Source organism: Nerophis ophidion, linkage group LG14, assembly GCF_033978795.1.
Source record: "Nerophis ophidion isolate RoL-2023_Sa linkage group LG14, RoL_Noph_v1.0, whole genome shotgun sequence".
NCBI lineage: Eukaryota > Metazoa > Chordata > Actinopteri > Syngnathiformes > Syngnathidae > Nerophis > Nerophis ophidion.
The window spans coordinates 14162744-14176264 of NC_084624.1; the positions used below are offsets into that span (position 1 = coordinate 14162744).

At 43.0% G+C, this 13521-nt stretch overlaps 1 protein-coding gene across 1 annotated transcript in view; it reads left to right on the top strand.

Moving 5' to 3' along the window:
- Positions 1 to 5883, top strand: part of slc12a3 (solute carrier family 12 member 3) — a 95965-nt gene extending 90082 nt beyond the window's left edge. Inside the window, exons 23-26 of the mRNA XM_061921115.1 lie at positions 1441 to 1527; positions 1625 to 1763; positions 4405 to 4472; positions 4540 to 5883. Of these exons, the coding sequence (XP_061777099.1) occupies positions 1441 to 1527; positions 1625 to 1763; positions 4405 to 4472; positions 4540 to 4681 (436 nt within the window). The 3' untranslated portion in view covers positions 4682 to 5883. The remainder of the gene's footprint in view (positions 1 to 1440; positions 1528 to 1624; positions 1764 to 4404; positions 4473 to 4539) is intronic.
- The last annotated feature ends 7638 nt before the right edge of the window (positions 5884 to 13521 follow it).

Here is a 13521-nt window from a genome sequence, read left to right on the forward strand (position 1 = left end):
GAAAATAATACGTAGCTATGGAAACAGACTAAAAACAGGAACTAAGGAGTCAAACTACCAAAATGTGATACAGAAAACAACCAAAACTACAACATAGAACGATCCGAGCAATGGATCGCAACGGTGATGTCGATTTGACATTGAAATTAGGATATTTCCTAGACAATGACGTGGATCCAGCGTTAGACGTCAACGTTGTCTCGATTTACCAATGCAAATATTTTGCTACGTTGTTTAGAAGTCAATATTAAAAAACATATATGTACAGGTCTGGACTGCAGGCGGGCCAGGAAAGTACCTGCCCGCTTTTTTTTTACGAAGCCACGCTGTTGTAACACGTGCTGAATGTGGCTTGGCATTGTCTTGCTGAAATAAGCAGGGGCGTCCGTGAAAAAGACAGCGCTTAGATGGCAGCATATGTTGTTCCAAAACCTGTATGTATGTAATGGTGCCTTCACAGATGTGTAAGTTACCCATGCCTTGGGCACCAATGCACCCCCATACCATCACAGATGCCGGCTTTTGAACTTTGCGTCGAAAACAGTCTAGGTGGTTCGCTTTCTCTTTGGTCCGGATGACACGATGTCGAATATTTCTAAAAACATTTTGAAATGTGGACTCGTCAGACCACAGAACACTTTTCCCCTTTGCATCAGTCCATCTTAGATGATCTCGGGCCCAGAGAAGCCAGCGGCGTTTCTGGATGTTGTTGATAAATGGCTTTCGCTTTGCATAGTAGAGCTTTAACTTGCACTTACAGATGTGGCGACCAACTGTATTTAGTGACAGTGGTTTTCTGAAGTGTTCCTGAGCCCAGGTGGTGATATCCTTTAGAGATTGATGTCGGTTTTTCATACAGTGCCGTCTGAGGGATCGAAGGTCAAAGTCATTCAGTGTGATTTCTCCAGATTCTCTAAACCTTTTGATGATATTATGGACCGTAGATATTGAAATCCCTAAATTTCATGCAATTCCACTTTGAGAAACGTTGTTCTTAAACTGTTTGACTATTTGCTCATGCAGTTGTGGACAAAGGGGTGTACCTGTTTAACTGAATATTGGTTGAAAAGAATTTGCAAATCATTTTATTCCGTTGATATTTACATCTAACACAATTTCCCAACTCATATGGAAACGGGGTTTGTATAATAGACGTTGTATCAATGACTTGAGCCTGCTGGCCCGTGTCTTTCGTAACTCTGGGTAGTTGTCGTGCTTGCTCAGGTGTGTAAACAGTGTGTGTGTGCAGTTTTTGAGGATAACAGTGCTTAAGTAAACCACCATGCAAAGTCATCTTTGTATGGAGTGAAAAATAAAGAGTAAGGGCATTTTTGAAACCGTATCAATGCAAATTATATCAAAGCAAGACATTATACTGTGTATACTGTATCACTATAATATTGTATTTTCATCTCTCAGTAAAGATGTCATATTTTCCAGGGTGTTGACATTAATCAAAAAGTTCCGCCTCGGTTTCCACGATGTTGAAGTGCTTCCTGACCTCCATCAAAAACCTCAGCTTAGAAAGTAAGCATGTTGACCACATGACGAAAAAATACATAGAAATGGATACATTCAGGTATTCATCTCATCGTTTTTGTTGACAATCTTGGATCGTTCCCAGCATTCACCACTTTGACATTATGCTGAGTTCCTTCAAGCGGGACGCCAAAGCACAGAGCGAAAGTGATTCGGATCCATCAAGAGAAGAGATGGAACCCTGGGAGATCACAGAGCAGGATCTGGAGAGGAACAAGGCCAAGGTATAGAACCAGACACGCATTTTTAAAAACACTAATGAGACAAGACAAATGAAGCTAGATTATTCAGAAATGTTTCCTTGTAGTTGTCAAAAAGTACTTTCACACCAAAATTACTGTGCTACCTGGACTGACCCGTACCAGTGCCCCAGCTATTCTGGATATGAGCTGCTAATTGTTATACAAACCTCGTTTCCATAAGAGTTGGACATTGTGTTAGATGTAAATATAAACGGAATACAATGATTTGCAAATCATTTTCAACCCATATTCAGTTGAATATGCTACAAAGACAACTTATTTGATGTTCAAACTGATAAACATTTTTTTTTGTGCAAATAATCATTAACTTTAGAATTTGATGCCAGCAACACGTGACAAAGAAGTTGGGAAAAGTGGCAATAAATACTGATAAAGTTGAGGAATGCTCATCAAACACTTATTTGGAACATCCCACAGGGAACAGGTGGGTGCCATGATTGGGTATAAAAACAGCTTCCCAAAAAATGCTCAGTCTTTCACAAGAAAGGATGTCCACAACTGCGTGAGCAAATTGTAAAGCCGTTTAAAAACAACGTTTCTCAAAGTGCAATTGCAAGAAATTTAGGGATTTCAACATCTACGGTCCATAATATCATCAAAAGGTTCAGAGAATATGGAAAAATCACTCCACGTAAGCGGCATGGCCTGAAACCAACATTGAATGACCGTGACCTTCGATCCCCCGGCCGGCACTGTATCAAAAACCGACATCAATCTCTAAAGGATATCACCACATGGGCTCTGGAACACTTCAGAAAACCACTTTCACTAAATGCAGTTTGTCACTAGATCTGTAAGTGCAAGTTAAAGCTCTACTTGTTATGTATTGCAGAGGGAGATGACGGCAGACTAACACCAGGTGTCAGTAGTGTACAGAGATTTTATATATATATATATATATATATATATATATATATATATATATATATATATATATATATATATATTAAATCACATATCTATAATAATCAAACAATAGAAAACGAACTAAGGGAATGGAATTTGAACTATAGATTCAAAAGTGTATGTGTTGTGAGGCTATGTGTGTAGGTTAACTGAAGTGTGTGTTACCAACGTGTTGACAAGAGCGAAGGAACGTCCAAGGGAACAGGCAGGTGATCCGGGATACAAGCGGGGGTCCGTGGGGCTGAGAGGGGCGTCAAGAGATCCGAGTCCAAAGTGGGGGGGTCGAGGATAGAGGGAGGCAGTCAAAGACCAGAGAGAGAAGAGAGACGCACAGCTCTCTTTCCGGGCAACGGGGGGCACTGCGGAGGAGACACAAGGAAACACACTGAGAACATGGAGAGGGAAAATCACAGGGAAAGCAGGATCGCATAACGCAGGATTACAGCTTACGGAATGTCAGTAGAGAACTAAGTTCCCGCGAGGATCCCTGGGTCCACTGGTCTCTTAAGCAGTTCATCGTCATCACTCACAGGTGTGTATTGCGGCCGGCTGCGGCGGAGTGGGCGCGGTCCGCTTGATGAGTGCGGGGGCGTGTCTGGAATGCGCTGTCAGCGGGTCCTCAGGTTGGCCTCGCAGCGGAGGGAGACGCAGAATGCGCATGTCCCACAACACTACTATTAAAAACGAAAGCCATTTATCAACAACATCCAGAAACGCCGCCGGTTTCTCTCTGCCAGAGATCATCTAAGATGGACTGATGCAAAGTGGAAAAGTCTTCTGTGGTCTGACAAGTCCACATTTCAATTTTTGGGGGGAAATATTCGACATCGTGTCATCCGGACCAAAGGGGAAGCGGACCATCCAGACTGTTTTCGACGCAAAGTTCAAAAGCCAGCATCTGTGATGGTATGGGGGTGCATTAGTGCTCAAGGCATGGGTAACTTACAAACCTGTGAAGGCACCATTAATGCTGAAGGGTACATACAGGTTTTGGAACAACATATGCTGCCATCTAAGCGCCGTCTTTTTCATGGACGCCCCTGCTTATTTCAGCAAGACAATGCCAAGCCACATTCAGCACGTGTTACAACAGCGTGGTTTTGTAAAAAAAACAGTGCGGGTACTTTCTTGGCCCGCCTGCAGTCCAGACCTGTCTCCCATGGAAAATGTGTGGAGCATTATGAAGCGTAAAATACTACAGCGGAGACCCCGGACTGTTGAACGACTGAAGCTCTACATAAAACAAGAACGGGAAAGAATTCCACTTTCAAATATTCAACGATCAGTTTCCTTAGTTCCCAAACGTTTATTGAGTGTTGTTAAAAGAAAAAGGTGATGTAACACAGTGGTGAACATGCCCTTTCCCAACTACTTTGGCCCGTGTTGCAGCCAGGAAATTCTAAGTTAATTATTATTAGCAAAAATATATATATATATCAGTTTGAACATCAAACATCTTGTCTTTGTAGTGCATTCAACTGAATATGGGTTGAAAAGGATTTGCAAATCATTGTATTCCGTTTATATTTACATCTAACACAATTTCCCAACTCATATGGAAACGGGGTTTGTATATACAGCTAACCGGGGCTTGCCTAGTTGATTAGGGCTGCGGATGTGCTCCACCATAAAATATAATTTTATTAAATGGAGTTTAACCCTTCCGACGCTGAAACAGTATTTCTTTGGTCATCAGACTTTCCGTCAACTTCGTCTGAATGAGATTCTGCAGGATTACTCCAGAGAGGCTGCACTGATTGTCATGTGAGTATACCAATGTTTGTGTGTATTCATACGACTTAACACATGTTGTTGATGTCCATCCTGGCAGCACCATGCCCGTGAGGAGTAGAGCGGTGTGCCCCAGAGTTCTCTACCTGGCATGGCTGGAAGTCCTGTCCCGTGACTTGAAGCCTCCAGTCTTGTTGGTCAGAGGAAACCAGGAAAATGTCCTCACCTTCTACTGCCAGTGAAATATCTTCCCTATGTCTCATGCCACAACAACTGCAACGTTTGGAGGAATATTGTAGTAAATAAATTTGATCAAAAGTCCGCTTAAAATAGAGCCTATGGGAGCATGTTCAATTCTGATTATAGAGCGCCTAAAAAAACATCCCGACCCCACTGTTAGGGTTTTATATACAGTGAGTATATTTGTTATAAGCACATTTATAATAACAAATAATATTTAAGTATTTTGATCATTTTAAGCAAAGGCGCCTCGTTATTATTATGTTTTTCTTCATCACTGATTTCTGCTCGGCAGCACGGTGGAACAGGGGGTTAGTGCATGTGCCTCACAATACAAAGGTCTTGAATAGTCCTGGGTTCAATCCCAAGCTCGGGATCTTTCTGTGGGGAGTTCGCATGTTCTCCCCGTGACTGCGTGGGATCCCTCCGGGTACTCCGACTTCCTACCACCTCCAAAGAAATGCACCTGGGGATAGGTTGATTGGCAACGCCGCGACCCCAAAAGGGACAAGCGGTAGGAAATGGATGGATGGTTTCTGCTCACGGCAGACTTTATGAGAGCCGACGGACATAAGAAAACATCACTTACTGTGCAAGGTCTGCTGTCGTTAAATGCAGACTGCTGGGAAGTTCATTTATTTTCATATAGATGAAGAATTACTCATAATACTCGTGTGGAAACGGGATGGGAGGGTAACGAGCACTTTTCGCGTTGTTCCCGCCAGTTCTAGGTCCTAAATGGCGGCCAAAGTGTACCAACTTTTGGGATTATCTACTTTCCATGTGAGAGGCATGATTTATGATCTGCAATGTACTTACAGAGAGCAAGGAAGCGAGGAAACAGCAGACAGTGATCTTCGAGTACGAAGATGTAAACAATACTGTGGGCACACACGGGAGTGATTACATCGCCAATACAAATACTTTTAATACATGTAAATTAAGCATTGTTGGCACTTTTTCAATGTTTTTTTATCGGATTTTATGGGCTCCCGTTGGCTCTGGTATAAGCTGACTTTTACGTTGATTTAATAATTAGAATGCATTTTAAAACAAATCCATCCCTCTTCATGTCTTTCATAATAATTGGGATTGATAGGCAACATTTATTGATTTTCCCTTCTTATTTCTACATAATTGTAGTATGCCACTGGACACAATAGATAATCTACATTAATAAAATTCTGTATGTTATCACTAATAACTGTCACTGTTGTTTTGAAATACTGTAATTAAATTCACATTCAGATTACTTTTTAGAGATGTCCGATAATGGCTTTTTTGCCCATATTCTGATATTGTCCAACTCTTAATTACCGATTCCGATATCAACCGATACCGATATATACAGTCATGGATTTAACACATTATTATGCCTAATTTTGTTATAATGCCTCGCTGGATGCATTAAACATTGTAACAAGGTTTTCCAAAATAAATCAACTCAAGTTATGGAAAAAAAATGTCAACATGGCACTGCCATATTTATTATTGAAGTCACAAAGTGCATTATTTTTCTGAACGTGCCTCAAAACAGCAGTTTGGAATTTGGGACATGTTCTTCCTGAGAGAGCATGAGGAGGTTGAGGTGGGCGGGGTACGGTGGGGTGTATATTGTTGTGTCCCGGAAGAGTTAGTGCTGCAAGGGGTTCTGGGTATTTGTTCTGTTGTGTTTATGTTGAGGTGGAGGTTGAGGAGGTTGAGGTGGGCGGGGTTGATGTGGGGGGGAGGTGTAGTGGGGGGTATATATTGTAGCATCCTGGAAGAGTTAGTGCTGCAAGGGCTTCTGGGTATATTTGTTCTGTTGTGTTACGGTGCGGGTGTTCTCCAGAAATGTGTTCGTCATTCTTGTTTAGTGAAATTGGGAGAATAGTTTCCCTGGGGCACTGAAACTCGTGAGTCTCCCGGAACTTTATTCCAAAAACTGCAGATGAATGGTCTCGCTTCAATCTTTGTCCATATATAAAATGAATCGGATTATACGGCGCATTAAAGGAGTCATATTTTTATTTTATTTTTTTCTAGATGGAAAACACTTCCTTGGGGTCTACATAACATGGAGGTTCTTTGGTCAAAATGAAGCATAGATTATGTTTTACAGATCATCTTCAAGCCGCTTTCTGACAGTCTCTCACTGTAGAGCAGGTTGTGCCTTTGCTTTATTTTTCTATAAGCCTTTGTGCACGCCGGGTCACTTTTCAGCTCTTCATCCCACTGGTTGCTCTTCCGCTTGCTTTTCACTTGTTCTTGTTCTTCCTCCTTATCTTATAATTATAATTATAATAATAATAATTATAATAATAATGGATTTTATATGTAAAAAGCACTTTACATTGAGCAAACCACCTCAAAGTGCTATAGTGTAATAAAAAATAAATTAATAATAACAAAAACAAATAGATAATAAAAACTATAACAGACTAATAGCTAGAACTAGTATGCATATATCTATAAAAAGGTTTTTTTTTAAAAGAAGGGTTTTTAAGCCTTTTATAAAAGCCTCCACAGTCTGTGGTGCCCTCAGGTGGTCAGGGTGCGCGTTCCACAGACTGGCAGCAGTGGAGCAGAAAGCCCGGTCTCCCATAGTTCGTAGCGTTGTCCTCGGAGGTGGGAGGAGGTTAGCCTATTTGGAGCGTAGGTGTCGTGTGTAGGATTTGGAGGTGAGTAGTTCTTTGAGGTAAAGGCGGGCATTTCCATGGAGGCACTGGTGGGTTAGTAGGGGAGATCTTCTTTGTCTTTATCTTCTTATTTTTCTTTGTCTACTTGTTTGTCTTTCTCTTCTTTTTCTTTGCTCTTGTCTTTCTTGTCTTTTTTGTCTTCTTGTCTTTCTTCTTCTTCTTTTCCTTCTTCAACATCTTCGTCCCGATCTTCATCACACTCTTCGTCCCAATCTTCATCACAATGGTCATCACAATCGTCATCACTTTCGGGGGGACCATTCGCCGCGATCCACGCACCTGCCGTTCAATTAGGCGCCGGTCCCGGCGTACTCTGCCTCGCTGTCGGTCTGCCAGCCACGCCTCCCCACACGCTTTCTGACAGTCGCTTCCGTATGCGCCGTTTTGTGTGCGGTCTCATTTACGTGACACACCTTCGGCGGCGTCTTCTCCCCGTCATCTTTGTTGCAGCGGTGTAGCGTTCAAAGACGGGAGTGGAAGTATCAAAAGATGGCGCTAACTGTTTAATGAAGACTTTACGTAAATCAATAACGGAGGAGCATCTCCTCATTCGCCGGAAACGTGTCCCGTAAAAAAAAACGTCCAACAAGAACTCTCTAATAGGTAAAGTTCCTGGGGTGAATAATATAAACTCACCACACCGGTATGTTTTAGCGCTTTCATGGCCAGTTTACCGACAGATACAAGTAAGAACTTTACACTACTTTATATTAGAAATGGCAACAGCTGAGGATGAATATCTTTTAACTAAAAGATAAGAGAAAAATAAGAAGCTTATCGACTACAAAGGCGGGTGCGCACAATTTTTCAGGATTTATGCAGATCCCAAATACAGATCAGCAGGTACCAGAAGGTAAGAAAAGTATCTTTTGCATAATATTGCAAGACAAAACGGCAGTTAATGTCTTATCTTATACACACCCCATAATAATACTTGTATGTTGAAGCACAGGACAATCCATCAAGCAGTGCGGCTTCATAGCTTACCAAAGTCGTACTAAAACATTTTGAGGAAATTTTTGAGCGCCGTGTGTTCTATATTTTCATGGGAACATATAAGGTACATATAAAGTAAGATATATGAGGTGGCAACCTGTCCAGGGTGTACGCTCCCCCCCATTTCGCCCGATTGTAGCTGTGATAGGCTCCAGAGACCCCCCGTGACCACAAAAAGGGACAAGCGGTAGAAAATGGATGGATGGCATATAAAATGTTGGTGTTTACTTGAGAGATATTGCAGTCTACAGGTTAATATCTTGTGTGTGACTGCCATTATATTGCAGTCTACACATATCTTATGTTTGACTGCCATCTACTGGTCATAATCATCATTACACCATGTACCAAATAAAATAGTTTGGAGGTCGGTGAGCAAAAATGCATTTATTAGGTGCACCGGGTTTTAAGGCGCACTGTCGAGTTTTGAGGGAAGACAAATTATTTAAAGTGTGCATTATAATTCGGAAAATCCGGTAACTCCGTTTTTTGCCTTTGAATTTGGTGAACTGAATCCAATTATGCTGACAATTTCATTGAAAAAACATTCAGTGTAAAAAAAAAATAATCATTGTATAAAAATTCAGTGTAAAAAATTAATTGTTTAAAAATCTATAGATAAAAATTCAGTCCAAAAAAATTCAGTGCTGAAAAATTTTGTATTTTTGTTTTACTTCTTGGAGACCAGGTATGAACAGAGTTGACGGGGCTTGTTTACAGGGCAAAAAAACCTGATATCCTTCCATCCATCTTCTTCTTCCGAGGTCGGGTCGCGGGGGCAGCAGCCTAAGCAGGGAAGCCCAGACTCTCCTCTCCCCAGCCACTTCGTCCAGCTGATATAGTCTTCCCAACGTGTCCTGGGTCTTCCCCGTGGCTTCCTACTGGTCGGACATGCCCGAAACACGTCCCTAGGGAGGCGTTTGGGTGGCATCCTGACCAGATGCCCGAACCACCCTATCCGGCTCCTCTCCATGTGGAGGAGCAGGGGCTTTACTTTGAGTTCCTCCCGGATGGCAGAGCTTCTTACCCTGTCTCTAAGGGAGAGCCCCGCCACCCGGCGGAGGAAACTCAATTCGGCCGCTTGTACCCGTGATCTCGTCCTTTCGGTCATAACCCAAAGCTCATGACCATAGCATAGGTGAGGATGGGAATGTAGATCGACTGGCAAATTGAGAGCTTTGCCTTCCGGCTCAGCTCCTTCTTCACCACAACGGATCGATACAGCGTCCGCATTACTGAAGACGCCGCACCGATCCGCCTGTCGATCACACGATCCACTCTTCCCTCACTCGTGAACAAGACTCCGAGGTACTATAACTCCCGCACTTGGGGAAAGGTCTCCTCCCCAACCCGGAGATGGCACTCCACCCTTTTCCGGGCGAGAACCATAAACTCGGACTTGGAGGTGCTGATTCTCATCCCAGTCGCTTCACACTCGGCTGCGAACCCAGTGAGAGCTGAATATCCTGGTCGGATGAAGCCATCAGAACCACATCATCTGCAAATAGCAGACCTAATTCTGCAGCCACCAAACCGGATCCCCTCAACGCCTTGACTTCGCCTAGAAATTCTGTCCATAAAAGTTATGAATAGAATCGGTGACAAAGGGCAGCCTTGGCGGAGTCCAACCTTCACTGGAAACGTGTCCGACTTACTGCCGGCAATGCGGACCAAGTTCTGACACTGATCATACAGGGAGCGGACCGCCACAATCAGTCAGTCCGATACCCCATACTCTCTGAGCACTCCCCACAGGACTTCCCGACAAACCTGATCGTCAAATGGAGGCAGATTCTACGACAACTGCAGAACAGTGACATTATATCGACTATGTGGATGTTTTTTACCCTTGGCGTTTATGTTTTGCCGGGTTTGTCGCATCTTTGTTGCTCTTGCTGGGTTTATAAAAGATGTCGATCAAGGAGATCATCTGCAGTTCTCAATATTCAGTGTTTTACTGTCCATAGTTAAATCAGTCAATCAATCAAAGTCAGTGTTTTATTGTCCATAGTTCAATCAATCAATCAATTAAAGTTTACTTATGCAGCCCTTAATCACAAATGTCTCAAAAGCTTCCACAAGCCACAACTCACAGCTCAGATCCCACATCAGGGCAAAAAAAACCTCAACCCAATGGGAACAACGAGGAGCCTTGGAAGGGACCGCAGATGGGTAACCAGTGCAATGGATGCCGAGTGGATACAGTTAATAATGTCAGAGTCCAGTCCATAGTGGGGCCAGCAGGGGGTCCTCTTGCAGGTAGACACGTTGGGGCACAGAGACGTCACCAACTGATGCCCAAGGAGTGTTAACCCCGGGTATTGACTTCATGTGAAAGTTCAGTCCATTGGGAGACCAGCAGAGGATCATCTTGAATGGAGACAAGTCAGCAGCGCAGAGACGACACCGACTGACGCAAAGAAGATTGGTCCTTCCTGGACCCCAACTTTGAATCTGATCCGTGGTCAACGAATAATGTCTTTACGCAGGAGTTAGGGGCAAGAGCAGAAAAGAGAGACAGCAGATCAACTGGTCCAAAAACACGCAGTCCCCTCCAAGGTTTGTCATTGTCTCCCATTGGGTTGAGTTTTTTCTATACCCTCATGTAGGATCTGAGCCGAGGATGTCATTGTGGCCTGTGCAGCCCTTTGAGACACTCGGGATTTAGGGTCATATAAATAAACTTTGATTGATTGAACAATAAATTGTTTTACACTGAGTTTTTGTACACACATTTGTCATACACTATTTTTTTTTATAAACTGATTTCTAGGGGTGTCTGATAATATCGAACGGCCGATACTATCGGCCGATAAATGCTTTAAAATATAATATCGGAGGGAAAGGGTGTGAAGAATTTTCAGACTTTAAAATTGTACTGTTTCGACTTGCACTTTTTTCGGTCTATTTGAAAAAGTCAATAAAAAGAGTTGGATTAAAATGGTCCATGGTTCTCGCCCGGAAAAGGGTGGAATGCCATCTCCGGGTTGCGGAGGTGACCCTGCCCCAAGTGGAGAAGTTCAAGAACCTCGGAGTCTTGTTCACGAGTGAGGGAAGAGTGGATCGTGAGATCGACAGGCGGATCGGTGCGGCGTCTTCAGTAATGCGGACGTTGTACCGATCCGTTGTGGTGAAGAAGGAGCTGAGCCGGAAGGCAAAGCTCTCAATTTACCGGTCGTTCCACGTTCCCATCCTCACCTATGGTCATGAGCTTTGGGTCATGACCGAAAGGATAAGATCATGGATACAAGCGGCCGAAATGAGTTTCCTCCGCCGTGTGGCGGGGGTCTCCCTTAGAGATAGGGTGAGAAGCTCTGCCATCCGGGAGGAACTCAAATTAAAGCCGCTGCTCCTTCACATCGAGAGGAGCCAGATGAGGTGGTTCGGGCATCTGGTCAGGATGCCACCCGAACGCCTCCCTAGGGATGTGTTTAAGGCACGTCCAACCGGTAGGAGGCCACGGGGAAGACCCAGGACCTAAGTGAATGCAAGGCATACTTGGTCAACAGCCATACAGGTCACACTGAGGGTGGCCCTATAAACAACTTTTAACTTTCTAGGGATGTCCGATAATATCGGACTGCAGATATCATCGGCCGATAAATGCTTTAAAATGTAATATCGGAGGGAAAGGGTGTGAAGAATTTACTGACTGTTTCGACTTGCACTTTTTTCGGTCTATTTGAAAAAGTCAATAAAAATAGTTGGATTCAAATTTAATACCGGAACTGCCAATATAATCGGCCGATAAATGCTTTAAAATGTAATATCGGAAATGATCGGTATCGATTTCAATAAGTAAAATTTAGGACTTTTTGAAACGCCGCTATGTACACGGACATAGGTAGAAGTACAGAGCGCCAAAAAACCTTAAAGGTACTGCCTTTGCGTGCCGCCTTTTCACACACACAAGTGAATGCAAGCATACTTGGTCAACAGCCGTGCAGGTCACACTGAGGGTGACCGTATAAACAACTTTTAACTTTTTAAAACTTTTATTTAATAGATTTTATCATCTGTTATTTTTATTGTAATATTTTTGCTGATATACAAAACAATGAATGTATATAATTATATTAACAACGTATGCGCCACACTGAATCCACACCAAACAAGAATGACAAACACATTTCGGGAGAACATCCGCACCGTAACACAACAAAAACACAACAGAACAAATACCCAGAACCCCTTGCAGCACTACGCTAAAATATGCACCCCTGCAACCACCAAACCCCGCCCCGCCCACCTCAACCAGGGAGAGCATGTCCCAAATTCCAAACTGAGGAATTTGAGGCATGTTAAAAAAAAATAAGGAGCTCAAAAGTAAAGCTGCTGTTCCTCCACATCGAGAAGAGCCAGATGAAGTGGTTTCGGGCACGAGGAAGACCCAGGACATATTTGATTGATTGATTGATTGGATTGATACTTTTATTGGTAGATTGCACAGTCCAGTACATATTCCGTACAATTGACCACTAAATGGTAACACCCGAATAAGTTTTTCAACTTGTTTAAGTCCGGGTCCACCATGTCTTCCGGATGGCCTGGGTGTCACACCTGGACATGGATTGGTTTTGCTTCTTCCACGCAAAGGATGATTGGCACGAGCCAGACGAGAGTGTAAGTACATGTTTGTTTATTTAAACACTATAATAAAAAAATAGACAAACCAAGGGCCCTCACAAGGAGGTACAAAACTTGGCTACAAAAATACAAACAGGAAAACAAAAACACTTGCACGATGGCATGAATGAACTATGGACATAAACAAAAGGACTTAGCACAAAAGCATTAAACTATGAATTATATACAACAACTTACATGACATGGATCTATGGACGAGGACATGAAGGAGATGCAGCAAGGATAGGGTGCGTGAAGGCTTGAAGGCAAAGTTCCCAGACTGATGGACAGAAAGTAAAAACCTTAAATACTGGCTGTGGTAATTAGTAACAGGTGTGAGAGCTGAGGGACGGGGCGTGACAAGGTGGGAACTAATGAGTTACTATGGAAACAAACAAAACCAGGAAGTGCAAAACGTGACTGAATGTCCAAAAATGTAAACATAACATGATCAAAAATAAGACCTGTTTCACATTGGGATTGGGATTCCCCGGGAAGAGCTGGACGAAGTGGCTGGGGAGAAGAGAGTCTGGGTTTACCTG